Source organism: Panthera pardus, unplaced genomic scaffold (assembly GCF_024362965.1).
Source record: "Panthera pardus isolate Hobbes unplaced genomic scaffold, ASM2436296v1 HiC_scaffold_19, whole genome shotgun sequence".
Classification (NCBI taxonomy): Eukaryota; Metazoa; Chordata; class Mammalia; order Carnivora; family Felidae; genus Panthera; species Panthera pardus.
The window spans coordinates 13348469-13365416 of NW_026526754.1; the positions used below are offsets into that span (position 1 = coordinate 13348469).

Here is a 16948-nt window from a genome sequence, read left to right on the forward strand (position 1 = left end):
TGACACTCTCCTCCCATGTGGGATCTTTGGTAGGAAGTAGGAAGTGACTGCTGAACCCTTTGCAGTGAGATTCAGAGTGTGATGAGCCAGTGAATTACTGGCCAGGATCACTGCACTGGTCTGGTGTAGCTACAGTTTTTATTTTTTATTAAAAAAAATTTTTTTTAATGTTTATTTTTGAAAGACAAAGTGTGAGCAGGGTGGGGGGGTGGTGGGTAGGTGAGGGGGACAGAGGATCCGAAGCAGGCTCTGCTCATGACCTGAGCCAAAGTCGGATGCTTAACTGATTGAGCCACTGAGGCTCCCCTAGCTATAGTTTTTAAAAGCCATTCTCTGAAATTTCAGTTCTCCAAACTTAGATAGACATTCTTGTCATGTCAGGGAAGGACATATTTATCTGATGGTTTCAAAAGAGATGAGGAAAATGTTTAAATGATCTTCTTGTACTGCCTTTTTAAGGTGGCTCAGTCAGTTAAGCATCCAACTTGGGCTCAGGTAATGATCTCACAGTTTGTGAGATCTCACAGTGGGTTCGAGCCCTACATTGGGCTCTGTGCTGACAGCTCAGAGCCTACAGCCTACTTGGATTCTGTGTCTCTGTCTCTTTCTGCCCCTCCCCTGCTCATGCTGTCTGTCTCTTTCTGTCAACAGTAAATAAACATTTAAAAAATTTAAAAAAAAACCAAAATGGTAGCTGATTCAGTTTTTTCATTGTTAGAACTGAGAGTCATTGCACATTAGGGGGGTCGTCACTGACCAAAGCATGATCACGGGTGTGTCATATATGTTGACTGCAAAGAGCAGGAATCAACTCTGGCCAGCGTGGGCAAAAGGAGTTTGTTGGAAGGCCCTCGGAGCCAGTGAGTTGGCAGGAGGCTGCCGGCTGGAGCAGGCAACGTGGAGGCCAGGCTGTGGGGAACCCACAACAGGTAGCCCCTCAACTGAAACAGGGCCGGTCTGGCCAGGACGCTGCTGCTTCCGAGATGACTGGCCTCCAGCCATTCACCCACTTGCTCCAGACCCAGTATCCCAGGGGGTCTGATTGGCTGAACTTTGGCCACGTGCCCATTGGCCATGCTGGGGAAGGAAAGGGTGGGTCTAGCTCCTGGGTGCCCATGTCGTGAGTGGCCTGCATTTAGGGCCATACTCCCACCTAAACCATGAGGAGAAAGCCTAAAAAGACCAAAGAAAGAGGTGGGTTCTGGGGGTACATTCCCCTCCCAAAGGCTTTGTAGCAACAGTTATCTCTCATTTTGACTTTAAGAGTGATTATTTAAAGGGGCACCTGCGTGGCTCAGTCAGTTAAGCATCCAACATTGGCTTAGGTCATGATCTCACGGTTTATGAGTTCGAGCGCCACCTCTGGCTCTGTGCTGACAGCTCAGAGCCTGGAGCCTGCTTCAGATTCTGTCTCCCTCTTTCTTTGTCCCTCCCCCACTCATGCTCTGTCTCTCTCTCTCAAAAATAAACAAACATTTAAAAAAATAGAGTGATTATTTAAGATGTACATTAAAATCCTACTCACTCCGCCCCAAACCCCAGCTGAGTATGTTTGGATGGGGCTATGCCAGGACCGCTCACGTGTCTTCTAACCTGTTACCTAGTGGGCTCGCCCACCTGATCCCTGTAGCTGGCCTGGTCTGCTCAGTCTGGGCTGGTTTTCCTTCCAGGTTACATAAGGACAGGCTCCATCTTTCTGGCCCAAACTCAGGACCGGCTCATCTCCCTGAAGCGTATCAACTCCAGGCTGAAGTATGTATGAGACTAGAAGCCTGTCCTGACACTCCTGTCAGACTGACCTCTGCCAGAGGGCCATGCATGTCATTGTCCCCTTGTGTTCTGTGGCAGTGTCATAGGCATCCCTTCTGAGATCATCTCCCCCAAGAAAGTGGCCGAACTTCACCCTCTCCTAAACGTGCACGACCTGGTGGGGGCCATGCATGTTCCCGAGGATGCGGTGGTGTCCTCTGCTGATGTGGCTCTTGCCCTGGCAAGTGCTGCCTCCCAAAATGGTAAGCATGTTTCTGGGTGAGGAGGAAAGAGGTCATGTAAGAAGGTGTCTCCCAATCGGCAGTGACCCCAACTCGGCTTCCATATTTGAACACTGGCTCTTAGAATGTTTGTTTGAATATCCTCTCTTAAGTTAATAAGTGTTTTTCCTCACGGACACATTTTTCTTATTAAAGTTCTAAGGAACTGCTTTTTAGTAATGACCATAAGTTCAAACTTAGGGGAATTCCCCCCCACAGAACGTGAGAAGCTCCAAGGGCAGAAGACCTGGTGGGAACTGAGTCCGAAAGCTGGTCATGTCCTGGGTTTGGAATGAATGAGGGGAAGACTAAGTAGCGTCCATGGTGTTCTGCACTTTGGATGAACTGATTCATGGTGTGGGTGGATTTGGATTTAAGACGCCCTATTTAACCTTCTTCTCCCCTCCCCCTTTTATGGTTCCTAGAATTGAATTGTGTATTAAAGTAACCTGCTGTTTTCAGTCACGAAAGAGGCCCATGGACACTGCCCAGGATGTGGTTCCTGGAAGTTTTTGTGTTTTTAAATTAAAGCATTGACCTGGCTTTTTCATCATTTCTCACGGGTTTAGAATCTGCTGCAGAATCTGCTGCTGCCTTAATTCTGGGCCATCCGAAGATGGATGCACTGCCTCTTTCTTTACCTTGGAACAGGTGTGCAGATCTATGACCGTACAAGCGTGCTTCATGTAATGGTCAAAAAAGGCCAAGTAACCGGTGTGGAGACCGATAAAGGACAGATTGAGTGCCAGTATTTTGTCAACTGTGCTGGTCAGGTAGGTTAGCAACAACACTGGGTCACTGATCTAACGTAACAACAGTCACTGCCGGGATTTGGGGCGTGAAGACGTAAGGTTAATACTGTGACGGACTAAGCAGGTGTCAGGGACCACCTATTCCTTGTTTGGACTAGAAACCTCAGAATTCTTGTGCACTCCATCAGAAGCCTGTAGCTAGTCCTCAAGGAAAAGCACCGTCGTGACCTTTTCCTTCCTCTACCCTGGGTTAATGCATGCTCTCCTGGCCAGGAAGGCCACAAAAACGGTTGGGCATTGACACATCCTCGTTGTTGGGTCTTCCTGTGGCATTTCATTTTATTCTACAACCCAGCACATAAGTATTAGGCTATCTTTTGTGTCAGGAGCCTGGATTCAGTTCAGAGCACTCAGCTGCTTCTACTTTTAAGGCATATTGGTGCCTTGCCTTCCACTCGACAATCTTCAGGTGACCTACGGGTACTTTTTGCCTCATGAAGATCACATATGATGGTATTTGGGGTTTGTAGTCAAGATCAGGCGTTTTGTTCGAAGGGCCTCACTTGCCCCCCACGAGCTCCTAAGTCTGTCGTTCTTTGGTATAAGAATAATGGTTATGGTTTAACAAGCATGGTGTTGCTCCCCCCCATGGAACTGAGCTAAATAAAGCAGGCTGCAGTGTGGCTTCCCGCCCCAGACGTTGGGACAAGAGCACACATAGGCCACTTGAAATTAAACTCTTTTCAAGCGGCTGAACTTGCTCATTTGTCTTTCTGTTCCTCTTCCCACCCACAAATCAATCCGTCCGTTTGTAGTGGGCATACGAGCTGGGTCTGTCCAACGAGGAGCCGGTTAGTATCCCGTTACATGCCTGCGAACACTTCTACCTTCTGACTCGCCCCTTGGAGACCCCTCTGCAGAGCAACACACCAAGTGAGGACTTACGCTTTGTCTTTAATCTCATTTCCTTGCCACTGTTCTGTCCTCTGAAAAGGAAGACTTTGTGCTAAGGACAGACTCTGCTTGAGAGAGCCTTGTCTTTTCTGAAGCATGTTACAGGGAGGCGGACCCAATCCTGACTTTCCCGTAAGAACTCCTTACGAAAGGATGGATAAAACGGGCATTCCACTGAAGCCGTGTTTTGGTTTGTTAGTTTTGTAAGCTAATTGCAGTCCCAAACAGAGGTCCAGATTGAGAATATTTGGAATATAACCTGGAGTTTTTGACTTGAATGGCATACGTTGTAGAGAGCTTATAGGTAAGCTACAGAGTCAGGTTGCTCAGGGACCCCAAGCACCACAGGAGAGGGCTTGACGTCACGTGGCAGGTCTCAACCCCTAGAATGAGCTCGCCGTACCCCCTTTCTGCTAGGCTTTCACGGTCACTACAGCAGTTCCATAGTCTGGTTGTGAGGACTGGACAGAGCTTCTAGGGAACTAAGCAGGTCAGGGATAGAGAAATAGTCTCCACTGTAATCTGAGAGGGAGGATCCTCCCCCATCACCTTGAAAGCTCTGTGTTCACTGGATGCTCTTCACTAACAGAGCCAGTAGGCGTTTTTGTTCTGCTTTTTTGTGTCCCTTCAGAAAGCTGGCTTGCCTCTAAACCTTGCTTTTCCCTTCTACCCACCCCACCCCCCACTCCCCTGTCATTTCTCTTCCTCAGCTGTTGTGGATGCTGATGGAAGAATTTATATCCGGAACTGGCAGGGTGGCATCTTGTCTGGGGGCTTTGAGAAGAACCCGAAGCCAATATTTACTGAAGGCAAGAACCAGCTGGAAATTCAGAATCTGCAGGAAGACTGGGATCACTTTGGTGTGTGAGCTACAGGATAACTATAATGCCCTGTGTTTGCGTAAGATGCTGTCTTTTTGAAAGCATTTTCAAGAAGAGATTCTTCTTTGGTCTTTGTAACAGCCCCATGAGGTGCTTACAGAAGGCAGTCCGCAGGGTCTGCCTGGTCTAAGGCTGCGGTCACCGGGTACTGGATTCGGGGGATGAAAATCTTGGTTAGGGGACCCCAGGCTTATTACTTAACTAAAACCATTGCTGAAATTCTAGGCTAGGAGGAAACCTTTTGCGTAGGACTGCGTGTAAGACTGAAGACGTTTTCAGAAAGCAGAATTGTTTTGTTAATACAGTCTTTTACTCGGTTTTTGCTTTTATTGAAGAACTGACAGACAGTACTGTACTAGTTTCACGTGTGCCTCACAGTGATTCGATATTTATGTTCTACTCAGTTTTGTGATAATTTTATTTACTGGCTAGTGAATAAAGGCCCATGTTTCCAAATTCAAAAGATAAGAAACTGTCTATAATGAAGAGTTTGCCTCCCAACCCTTGGTGGACCTTTTAAAAAATAAACTTTTTATTCTGAGGGATTTTAGACTGTCAGAAGTGGAGACAATAGTACACAGAACCTTCCGTGTACCCACCAGCCAGCTTTAGTCTGGTTTCATCTCTTACCACTGTCCCATACGATGGACTTATTTTCAAACAGGCCAAGGTCCTGTCTTCTGCAGCTTTTCCAACTGTAGAAATCCTTGCCTTTATCCTCTGTCTCCTCGAGTGTCACTGAAGAGCTTTCCACAAACAGTAATCCCTTGGAGATCTTATCTGTAGTCACATGTATCGTGTGCCCTTCCACAGCTCCTGGCCTTTGCAAAGAAGTGTCCTTTTTCTTAGTCTTTATGCCATGCGCTTTGTAGGTGTGTCCATTAATTACACCAGGGTTTCTACTTTCTGATCTAGGGCCCATTTGGCTCTTCTGAGAAAACCCCTTTCAAGTGATTTTCTGAAAGGAGAGGGAGTAGGAAAGTATAAGGAGTCTGAAGTCTTTGAATTCCCTAAAGCTGAGGACTCTATTTGGGTTTGTTTTTATGGCTCAGAGCCCCTGCTGAGTTCCCTCCTGCGTCGGATGCCAGAACTGGAGACTCTGGAGATCATGAAGTTGGTCAACTGCCCCGAGACCTTCACCCCAGACATGAGGTGCATCATGGGCGAGTCTCCGGCAGTGCAGGGCTACTACGTCCTGGTGGGAATGAACTCTGCTGGCCTGTCGTTTGGAGGAGGGGCTGGAAGGTAAGTCTCTCTTGATTAGACTCTGCTTGCTGGGCTCTGCTGTGCTTCCTAGAGTTGCTTGTTACCAACATGGTGTGTAGTGTGTGTATATAATCCGGTGTGTTGATAGTAAGGAGGAGATACACCTCATTTGAGAGTTGTCCCCTTCACAGTAATCACTGTGGGATATTCTAGCAGTGTCACTGTGCACAGGGTTTCAGTAACTCTTTTTGGAATTAGTCACGGAGCCTGTGGGATGTACTTTTCAGCTGTTTTGATCCTTTGAGTGTGCATTTGAGTTTGTAAACAGTAAGTATGGTGAGTGACACAGACGATCATGTTGAGTAGTACAACTTTTCTTTAAAAGTTACATATTGATTATGGGGCACCTCTGTGGCTCGGTTGCTTGAGCTGCCGACTCTTGACTTTGGCTCAGGTCATGATCTCAAGGTTCGTGAGTTCAAGCCCCACATTGGGCTCTGCACTGACAGTGTGGAGCCTGCTTGGGATTCTTTCTCCCTTTCTCTCTGTTCTCTCTCAAAATAAACAAATAAACATGTATGTGTATATGTAATAAAAAAATCACATACCGATTAAACAAGCCAGTCAGAAAGGACGAATACTGTGTGCAGTACCGTTCATGAAGACAGACAGTATCACAGTGGTTGCCAAGGCTGTGGACGGGAATGGAGAGGGACTGCTTCTCAGGTGGATGGAGTTTCAGTTTGGGAAGATGAAGAGTTCTGGGGGTGGATGGTTGTGATGGTTACACAGCAGTGTCAGTGTACTTAATGCCACTGAACCTCACAATTAGAAATGACTGAGATGGTTGATTTTATGTTCTTTGTATTTTGCCACAATTAAAAGTTACTTTTTTTATCAATGAGGCAACTTTTTTTTTTTTTTTTTTTTTAACTGAGAGACTGGTGGGAGAGGGGCAGAGAGACAGGGAGAGAGAGAATCCCAAGCAGGTTCGGCACTATTAGTGTGGAGCCCGACACGTGGCTCAAACCATAAACCATGAGATCATGACCTGAACCGACTGAAGAGAGTCAGAAACTTAACCAACCGAGCCACCCAGGCACCCCGAGGCCACTTTGTTTTTTAATTAAAAAAAATTTTTTTAATGTTTATTTTTGAGAGAGAGAGAGACAGAGTGTGAGTGGGCAAGGGGTAGAGAGAGAGGGAGACACAGAATCCGAAGCAGGCTCTAGGCTGCAAGCTGTCAGCACAGAACCCGATGCGGGGCTTGAACTCACGAACTGTGTGGTCATGACCTGAGTCGAAGTCGGAAGCTTAACCAACTGAGGCCACTTTTCTTGAGTGACTTGTAGAATGGTTCTGAAAACAGTCATGGAAGAGGAGTTACCACAAGTAGAGATATGATCAGATAGATGTATAACCTCCTGAAGGTTTTCCAGAAAAAGCCCATTGGATGTATGAATAGAGTATGTTTTTCATAGATGTCACTTATGTCTTAAAACACTTTCTAGGGAACCTTATCATTAGAACTAAGATTGTCATAGCAGATTTGAAAGCAGTAGATGGATCCGTGTTTGTTTCTTCAGAAAAATTAAGGAAATTGCCCAGAATTTCTCAACCAGTCTGTGACAAGACAGGATGTTTGATTCTGTTGGTTCTTGTTTCCTAGTACAGTTAGGAGAGTATCCCATCTGAGGCCCAGCAACTTCCCCATCTAAACAGGTACCTCGCTGAATGGATGGTGCATGGTTATCCATCAGAAAGCATCTGGGAATTGGACTTGAAACGTTTTGGAGCCCTCCAGAGCAGCCGTACCTTTCTGCGCCACCGGGTCATGGAAGTCATGCGTGAGTAGAGCTTGATCCCATTTGCATCTAGTCGAAGGTGTCTTCCTTGGGGGCTGTTGGATCATTCAGAGGAGCAGATCTTTCCCTCAGTTATTTAAGAATCGCTTCAAGTTGGCCTCTCAAGTTTGACTGGTAGGGGGCCCATGTTGGGGCATTAGGCCCATGTGATCTTTACATAACCATCTCTTTAGTATGTTGTCCTTTATTTACCTCTGGGAACAGGAAAGAAGAAAAGGACTTACAGGTGGTAATTGCCATCAGACTTCCCGCAGCAGCTTCTTGTATATTCCTAGCATCGTCTGCTTTCCACTTTGCTTGGAAAGCGCCCATGTCAGGTGAATGTTCTCTCTCCTCACTTGATCTTTGAGATTACAGTTTGCTTTCCAAGGCAGAGAAATCGATTTGGCTTGTTCTCAAAGCTTCAAGCTTCTCTGAGTGATTTTTGTCATAACTGTCACATGCTAGCAAGATAGGAAACTACTTCTCATATAAATACAAAACATACATTTCTGTTCTCCTCATTCCTACTTCTCTCCAGCTTCATTCTAACTTGTTACTCTACCATACCGGCATGAGTTTCTACATATGCTGTGACTGCCATCCTTTGACGATGAATTGTTGGTTTAATAGCAGGCGGTCCCGTTCACGGTGAGGCCTTTGAACGACCTTTAGCACCTGTGTGTTCACTCTTAGCCTGTCGTAGAGAACTACTGGTGGGAGACAACCCGGCAGCAGTATGGGTGGCCGCTAAGGTTATTTTTGGCAAATATTTTGGTTAAAATGTTGACTCGCCAGAAGTCTCAATTTCCCCAGCCATTTGTTACTTTAGAACCCGTGCAAATCATAATGGAGCTCGAGTTTCCCTGTGATGACCTGACACGCTGGGTAGCCTTCTCTGATTCTCATGTAATAGAAATGGGAGGCATGACAGGAAACGAGAAAAGGGTGAATAGAACCTAAAGTACCGGAGAAGACTGAAAAATTGTCGCAAGATAAGGCAACCGGCGTGGCTTCCTTCTCTTTAATTTCTCAGCCTCCTCCCCATTCTGATGTACCTCTTGTTTGGAAGTTTGAGGTCAGCTCTTCTCTTTGGAAGGGACTAGAGATCACACTCTTTCTGGCTATTTTTACTTATTGCTGTTGCAGATTGGACATTAGGAGAAATGAATTGTGACCCTAGCTTTGTTATGTGAATAATGTGACTGGGACAGTACTGTGCAGCCACCAAATCAAGGTATGCTGTGTTCCCTTTCACCTCAGAAACGGGTTAAATGTTAGAGAGGAAATGTGTCTAACAGTCCTGACATCCCAGCAACACAGGCACTGTAAAGAAGCAAGTGCCATGTTTTCACACTCTGCTCCTCAGATACAGTCTTCGTCTCTGCTGTGGGACTTAGCAAGGTTTACAAGCATGACCTTTCTCCCATTGTTTCTGCCTACTAACTTGACACAGTCATTGAGGACAGAGACTTGGAGTTGTTAACCTGACTCACGGCCCTGTAACTCTGTGGAAGGATCAGGGCAGCTCTTGCAACATCATTCTTTCTTCCGGAGCCTACCTGTTATACTGGGGACTGTTTGCACATTAGGTCCCGTTAGCCTGGAAAGCATGCTCTTTTGAACAGGAGCGACTCCCGAATCTAGAGATGCTGTGTTCTCGGCTCGGTGGTTTGGGTTTGCAGAGACTGTTATTTCTGTTCTAGCTCTGCTGTATGACCTGAAGGTTCCCCGTTGGGACTTCCAGACCGGGAGACAGTTACGCACATCTCCTCTCTATGACCGGCTGGACGCACAAGGAGCCAGGTGGATGGAAAAACATGGATTTGAGAGGCCGAAGTACTTCGTGCCACCAGACAAGGGTAAGAAGGCCCGTTCTCATGTTTATTCTTTTGTTGCCTTGAGAACTAATAAAACCCATTTTTAAATGTATTACAGTTAGAATGTGTTCCTGGAGGAATAAAGAAAAACCTGTCACACTATACTAATGCACACAGGGAGAGTCCTCAATATAAATGTCCTTTTCTCTTTTTCTTTTGTTGTTTGCCGGTCTGTAGACCTCCTGGCATTGGAGCAGAGCAAGACTTTCTATAAGCCAGACTGGTTTGACATTGTGGAGTCTGAAGTCAAGTGCTGTAAGGAAGCTGTGTGTGTCATTGACATGTCCTCTTTCACAAAGTTCGAAATAACAGTAAGTGCTTGAGAAACCCAAATAATAGATTAGAAATTTCTGAATATTGTCGAATGTCTCCTTTTTTATCTGCCACTTCAAAACCAATTTCGTAAGACCTCTGGTATGTTTTAGTGTTTTACTAAACTGTAATACATTTTTCTGAAGTTTTAGCTCTTTGTTTCTGGGTTTTCATCTGCTTGTAGAGGCCCCCTTAACCATTAGAATCAAGAGCCAGTTGGGGCGCCTGGGTGGCTCAGTCAGTTAAGCGTCCGACCTTGGCTCAGGTCATGATCTCGCGGTCTGTGAGTTCGAGCCCCGCGTCGGGCTCTGTGCTGACAGCTCAGAGCCTGGAACCTGCTTCGGATTCTGTGTCTCCCTCTCTCTCTGCCCCTCCCCCACTCATGCTGTCTTCTCTGTGTCTCAAAAATAAGTAAACAGTAAAAAGAAAACAAACAAAAACAACGAGCTTTCTTTGGAGCTTCTCAGTTGCAGTTGGGAACTGGCTAATTGAATTGCCTCAGGGGGTCACACTGCTCGGCAGACTGTGTTACCAACCAGCTGTTCTTGTGCTCACTCTCTCTGCTTTCTTCCCTCACCCTCCAGTCCACCGGGGACCAGGCATTGGAAATTCTTCAGTACCTCTTCTCCAATGACCTCGATGTACCCGTGGGCCACATTGTGCACACCGGCATGCTCAATGAGGGTGGAGGGTATGAAAACGACTGTAGCATAGCGCGGCTCAGCAAGCGCAGGTAAGGCTGGCTGCCGCCCTGCCCCCCACCCCCCACCCCTGCGGTGCGCTGCCTCCTGGAGGTGTCCTCGCAGAGCAGAACGCCGGCTCACAGTCCGGGAAACCATGACCATACTGAGGACGAAAAGACATTTCGGTAACTCCTGGCCAGTTCCTTAGCAATGCAGTGCAAATAGAAGCCACGGGGGAAAATGGGGAAGAAACATACCCGATTATATACAAATCGAGGTGGAAATAACAGTCCCCCTACTGGGAAAAAGTGTTCTGGTGTGTCAGTAGGTCTGTATATCTTGGCACTAACAGGAAGCCGGGATCTTCGGTGCTTATGTGGTATGTCCTAGAATTATGTGCCCCTGGCCTCCTCTGAAGGCGAAGAGGTCATTTGCCAGTATTCTGCTCATTCATCGGCTGCTTTGAAACGAGTTAACTTGACTGCTTCCTGATGCTTTTTCTGCTGCCTGGCTTACATTACTTTCCGGTCTCCCTTTCAGTTTCTTCATGATTTCCCCAACTGACCAGCAGGTCCACTGTTGGGCCTGGCTTAAGAAACACATGCCAGAAGACAGCAACCTGCTTCTGGAAGATGTCACCTGGAAATACACCGGTAAGCCGGCCCTCCAGGCTCAGCTGCACAAGAGGCCAGCCTGTCCAGATACGTCTTCTCCATCTGCCTTCTTTATAGCTGACATTTAGAAATGGGGGTCAGAGTGAGAAGCGTGCTGGAGGCGCCCTGGTCATAGAACACTGATCTCTGATATGTCCCTGCATTTTTGCAAGTGAGGGGTGAGTTGTGCTTCAGTCCGTTTGTCTTGTTTCCCGCTGTGCCCCCTCCAGCGAGGATGGAGGAGTGCAAATATTGGTTGGATGAATGAAAATTACTTCAAAAATACATTTTTAAATCTACTACCTAAATATTATTTTCTTCAAAATTTCTCCTTAACTTTTTTTTAAGTGAGTGAATAATTTTTGAGGAGGACTTAATTTCCTGATGATCTACCTCTTCCTCAGCAGTCTTGTCAGGGAGCAGCCCCTTCCCTCACCTCCTCATTCCAGCTTTAATGCTTGCCTATCCCCCACTTCACTGCCCCTCACCCCCAACATGTCCTCGTGGCCAGTTCATCACAGCAGCAGATCTGTTTGACTGTTTGCTACCAGATTGGCAAACTACACAATCTTACTGAACCGAAGTTGTTTCCTAGCCCAAGAGGGTGTTTGGGGTATAATTTCCACAGGCTGCTGTGCCATGACGGAACCTGGGCAGGTTGGGCCGCTCTCCTCCAGGTGCTGATCGGGGATTGGGCCGTTCTCACCATATAGCAACAGCGGGAGGAAGGAGGCGATGGGAACCGTGTGGGAGGTTTGTGGCCGGCCCTGGAAGTGGGCTCCTATCACCCTGGCCAGGACGCGGTCTCACGTTCCCCGTCTAACCACAAAGGCGGCTATGGGATGTTTCCCCGTGTCCCCGGGAAGAGGAAACACGCTGGCCAGGCTGTCTCTGGCCAGCAGTCAGCAGTGCATGCATTTACCGGGCCTGTCAGGAGAGGTGTCTGCCAGACTTGGGGCGCTCTGTGTCCATCCTGGGATTGCCTAGGCAGAGAGGCGCTTTCGTGGGCTTATCACCCAGGCCTGGCCGTGAGAGAGCAAGTCCCAAACAGACTTTTCCCTTTGGCTCAGCGGGGACTGGACTGGCCAGACATCTCTTGTTCTTTTATGTTTAGCCCTCAATCTGATTGGCCCTCGAGCTGTGGATGTGCTGTCCGAGTTGTCCTATGCCCCTATGACTCCAGACCACTTCCCAAGTCTGTTCTGCAAGGTGGGTGCTAATTAAGTTCTAGTTTTTAAATGGACAGGGAATATTTCTTTTATAGGGATAGCAATTACACAGTTTTACTACAGCGTTAATGTCCACAGAGAGAGGGTGTTGGGGCTTTTATGGAGCAAATAAAATGTCTCAATAAATTCGTCCCTTTATTTTTCACCTTTCTAGGTCTCCTTATTTAATAAGCATTAGGATATCTTTGAAGTGGATTTAACTTCTCTGAATATCAGTCTTTTCTATTTACTGCTTTTTGTAGCAGTGGACTAAATGTGCAAATTAAAGGATTAGGACACTAACGCCAAAAATGCCAGTTAAGGTCAGGTTCCTTCTCTCCATGCAGTGCTTCTTCTTTTCCATTCACAGAGTCACTTCTGTGTGTGTAGCATCTCCAGGTAAGAGATGTTCAGGTGAAGCCCCAAACAACTTACATAAGTTTCTTATATTTGGCAGCAGTAGCATCTTGGAACTGAGTAAAAGAAGTAGTAACAATACCGATAAGAGAGGTGCAGACAGACTAGTGTTTTGACAACCTGTAGCGAAACAGCTGTGGGGCAGCTACTGACTGATGGAGGCTCTTTGAAGTTCAAACCGAAGCGGAGATCCACGTACTCATTGTACAGTGTCCCTTTTTCTCCGTGGCAGAGTGAAAGCAACAGAACACTCTCACCGTTAGCCATCAGCAACCCTTCCCTGCATGGCCTTGGGTTCTGGAACGAATGATGCACATATGTGAGCCTACAGGGTAGCAAGTTATGTTGGGCTTCCTGTGGGAACAGTTTGCTCCAGTGCCTTCTGGGACTTAACCACTTGCCATTATAGGAACAGGGATTGTGTCAGAGGCCTGTTAGGTAACTGAGCTGCCGTAAACACATTTTGAATTAGAAGCCTCATCTCTGACCCCAGGGTAGCAGGTGCACCATGTTCTGTGGTCATCAGGCATCCTCTTTTGTAGGGCAGGTGCCCTGGACTTGCCTGCCAGATGCCCCAGAGAAGACACGGGCCTGGTCTTTGTTGCTCTTGACACTCTTGACTGAAATCTTCTTAAGGTTCTTTCTTTATTTTTAGAGACCGTGCACAAGTGGGGTGGGGCAGAAAGAGAGGGAGGGAGAATTCCAATCAAGCTCTGCACTGGGGCTCAATCCCATGAACCCTGAAATCATGACTTGAGCCATAATTAAGAGACGCTTAACCGACTGAGCCACTCGGGCGCCCCTAAAACAAACCTTTAGGAGGACTTTGCGAAAAGAAATGTTTCACGATTGTAAAGATTTCGCCTCCACTTCCCACCAGCAGCTTGGCTAGTGCCCCTGAAATGGTGATGTTTCATGAGAAGAGTGTAAAGACCGTGCTCCGTTTCTGGTGACCCCAGTACTCGAAAACAGACCACTCTGGGGATGAATTTCTCTCAGGCGCATGGCTCTGCCGTAGGGTCAAAGGGTGCGGAGCTGATAAGAGGTTTACCTCAGGAGTTCGTTCCTTTAACAAACATGTTGAGCGCTCACTTCCCCTGGAGACTCTCTGTGCTGACCTCCTCCCTTTGCTTCCACAGGAGATGAGTGTGGGCTACGCAAATGGGATCAGGGTGATGAGCATGACTCACACGGGAGAGCCGGGATTCATGCTCTACATCCCCATAGAGGTGAGTCCCGCGGAGGAAGGTGGCCGGCTTTCGCACGCCTGCCGGGCACTGGTGGGGTTAGAGAGCCAGATCTGACCGGGCCTCGGGAACGGAGGCAGGCTGCATTAGGGGCACTTTAACATTTTGGACTAAGTTACTTACTGTTTCGAATAGGAAATACGTTTACGTGGTTTAAAACCTATGGAAAGTATTTAGTGCCACCTGACCAGTTCCTATCAACCACTACCAGTGATACAACTATTAGTATTTGAAGGTCATGTCAGAGATTTTTGTGCATATGTGAGCAAGTTCAAAGACATTCTTAGTCCCGTTTTAGAAACATAGTTGGAAGCACACTGCTGTCCTTTATCTTTATCTCTTCACCAATTGATGGTATAGATCTGCCCTGTCAGTCCCTAAAGAGGAAGCACTCCCGGTTTCTTTTTTTTTTTTTTTTTTTTTTAATTTTTTTTTAACGTTTATTTACTTTTGAGACAGAGAGAGACAGAGCATGAATGGGGGAGGGTCAGAGAGAGAGAGGGAGACACAGAATCTGAAACAGGCTCCAGGCTCTGAGCTGTCAGCACAGAGCCCGACGCGGGGCTCGAACTCACGAACTGTGAGATCATGACCTGAGCCGAAGTCGGAGGCTTAACTGACTGAGCCACCCAGGCGCCCCCCGGTTTCTTTTTTTAACAGCAGGATAGTGTTCTGTCAGATCGTTGAATCATTAGGCTGGTACTAAGAGGCGTTTCCGGTTGTAGGCCTTTGCTGTTATAAACAGTTCCGTGTACAAGAGCTTCTCTTTACTTGTACGTGTGTGCGTGTACCAGTACGGGGTTTTCACACTTTGGGCTGACAGAGAATTGTCAGTGCAGTTGTAATTTTCTTTATACGTGGGATGAAGCAACTTTTTGTAAAAGGCGAAAGATTTATGCGATCTGAAGAGAAACCAGAGTATGAAGCAACTTTTTGGAATGCATTTCCAAGGAAAAGCTCTTCTTTAGGACCTGCACACTCCTGCCTGCCCGTCCGCCACCCTGTTCTGATGTGATCCTACCTTCTCTACCTGTCCCACTACTTGCTGGTCCCTGAATGTGCTGCTGCTCCTTCCCCAGGGCCTTTGCATTTCCTCTCCCTCTCCTGGCTCGTCTCGTCTCCCCTCCCCCCCCCCCCCCCCCCCCCCCCCCGGCAGACTCTCGCATCTGCGCCTGCTTCAGGTCTTATTTGAGTGGTATCTTCTGGATGAGGCCCCATCCCCTAGTTCCCCCGTTCCTCCTTGTCACTTTCTTTTTCTCTGTAGTGCCTACCACTGTCTGATAAAATCTGTTTTATTTTGTTCGGCAAGTTATCCTTGTTTAAGTGTCAGTTCTCCGAAGGCAGGAATATTTGCCTGTCTTAACTTTTATTTCCCCAGCACCTAGAGAAGTATTTGGCACATAGTAAATGTTTAAGAAATGTTGCATAACTGAATGTTCCGGTCATACCTTTGTACATTTTTGTATTGAATGATTGGTCTGTTTACCAGTTTCTGAGCATTGTCTGAGTCAGATAGTCCTTGCTGTAGAGTTATAAGTTTTTTTCCCAGTTTGTCATTTGTCTTTTCATTTATTGTCATGTAGAAGGGTTTTTTAAAAAATTAGGAAAATGTTTCATATGTTGCAGAAGATTTTTTTATTTTTATTGTAATTGAGTTGATCAGTCTTTTGTGCCTTCTAGAGTTTGATATATAAAAGGGACTTCTCCACTCCAGGCTTATAAAATTTTCCCAGTTTTCTTCCATTACTTTTACAGTTAGTGGTGTTGCTGAGTATGGGTTTGTGGTTTTTTTTTTTTTTTTAATTTTTTTAAATCTTTTGAGAGAGAGAGACAAGAGTGCGAGCGGGGAAGGAACAGAGAGGAAGACAGAATCCAAAGCAGGCTCCAGGCTCTGGGATGTCAGCACAGAACCCAATGAGGGGCTCAAACTCATAAGCTGTGAGATCATGACCTGAGCCGAAGTTGGACACTTAGTGGGTTCACTAAGCCACACAGGTGCCCCTGTGTTTTTTTTAAATATTTAAATGCCCCATCCTTTTGCAGTGTCTGTTGCTGTACTTGATGAGCTATGGATCACACATGCTTCCACATGGATGACCAATTGCTTTCACATTGTACCCTTACCAGATACTAAATTCTTGTATGCGTTCAGGTTTATTTCTGGACCTTTATTCTGTTCCCTTGGATTATCTGTTCATGATCCAGGATTATGCTATTTTAATTATGGAGTCTTTATTATATATTTTAATACCTGCTAGTGCTTATTGTCCCTTATAGCTTGCAAACTCTGGAAAAAAATAATTCCTGTTTCCTTATTTTCCTTTGGAAACTTTATAATTATCTAGTATAATTATACTGCTGCTGGTATTTTTTGGATTATGTTACATTTATATATTAGGGAGAATTGACGAAATATGTTAAATCTTACAAAGAATGCCTTTTAGTTTTACTCAAGTATTTTGGTGACCTTCAGAGGTATTTTGAAGTTTTCCTTATATAGATGTTACACATTTTTTAAGTTTACTTGAATAATATTTTGTTGTCGCTAGTTGTGAGTGGGAAGGGTGTCTTTGTTCCATTGTCTTTTAAGTGATTATGATTTTTGAAAGCTATTTTTTCTAGTCTATATTTCTTTACTAATTTATCTTACTATAGTTGTTTTTTAGTTGAGTACCTGGAATTTTCAGGGTTCAGTCTTATCATAGAGACAGTAATGGTTTTTCTTCTTTCTTAAGTTTTAATTCCTACAATTTCTTTGTCCAGTTGTGACAAGGAGTAGGGATTGTAGGCATCTTTCTTGTTCCTGATATTAGTTGTATTACTTTTACGGGGTTAGGCTTTCTTAGAGTTACTAACTGAAGCACAAATTTACTAGCCCATG

The 16948-nt window shown here is 46.0% G+C and overlaps 1 protein-coding gene across 4 annotated transcripts in view; it reads left to right on the top strand.

The window, feature by feature from the left end:
• The window catches only part of PDPR (pyruvate dehydrogenase phosphatase regulatory subunit), a 37409-nt gene that overhangs the window by 11617 nt on the left and 8844 nt on the right, over positions 1-16948 (top strand). For 3 of the 4 annotated variants that reach the window (XM_053906666.1, XM_053906667.1, XM_053906668.1), the window contains 13 exons: positions 1671-1752; positions 1849-2012; positions 2682-2803; positions 3598-3715; positions 4447-4596; positions 5670-5862; positions 7546-7670; positions 9374-9529; positions 9725-9858; positions 10444-10592; positions 11083-11195; positions 12310-12404; positions 13960-14049. In XM_053906666.1, coding sequence (XP_053762641.1) covers positions 1671-1752; positions 1849-2012; positions 2682-2803; positions 3598-3715; positions 4447-4596; positions 5670-5862; positions 7546-7670; positions 9374-9529; positions 9725-9858; positions 10444-10592; positions 11083-11195; positions 12310-12404; positions 13960-14049 — 1691 coding nt within the window. The remainder of the gene's footprint in view (positions 1-1670; positions 1753-1848; positions 2013-2681; positions 2804-3597; positions 3716-4446; positions 4597-5669; positions 5863-7545; positions 7671-9373; positions 9530-9724; positions 9859-10443; positions 10593-11082; positions 11196-12309; positions 12405-13959; positions 14050-16948) is intronic. The other variant, XM_053906669.1, reaches the window with a different exon arrangement.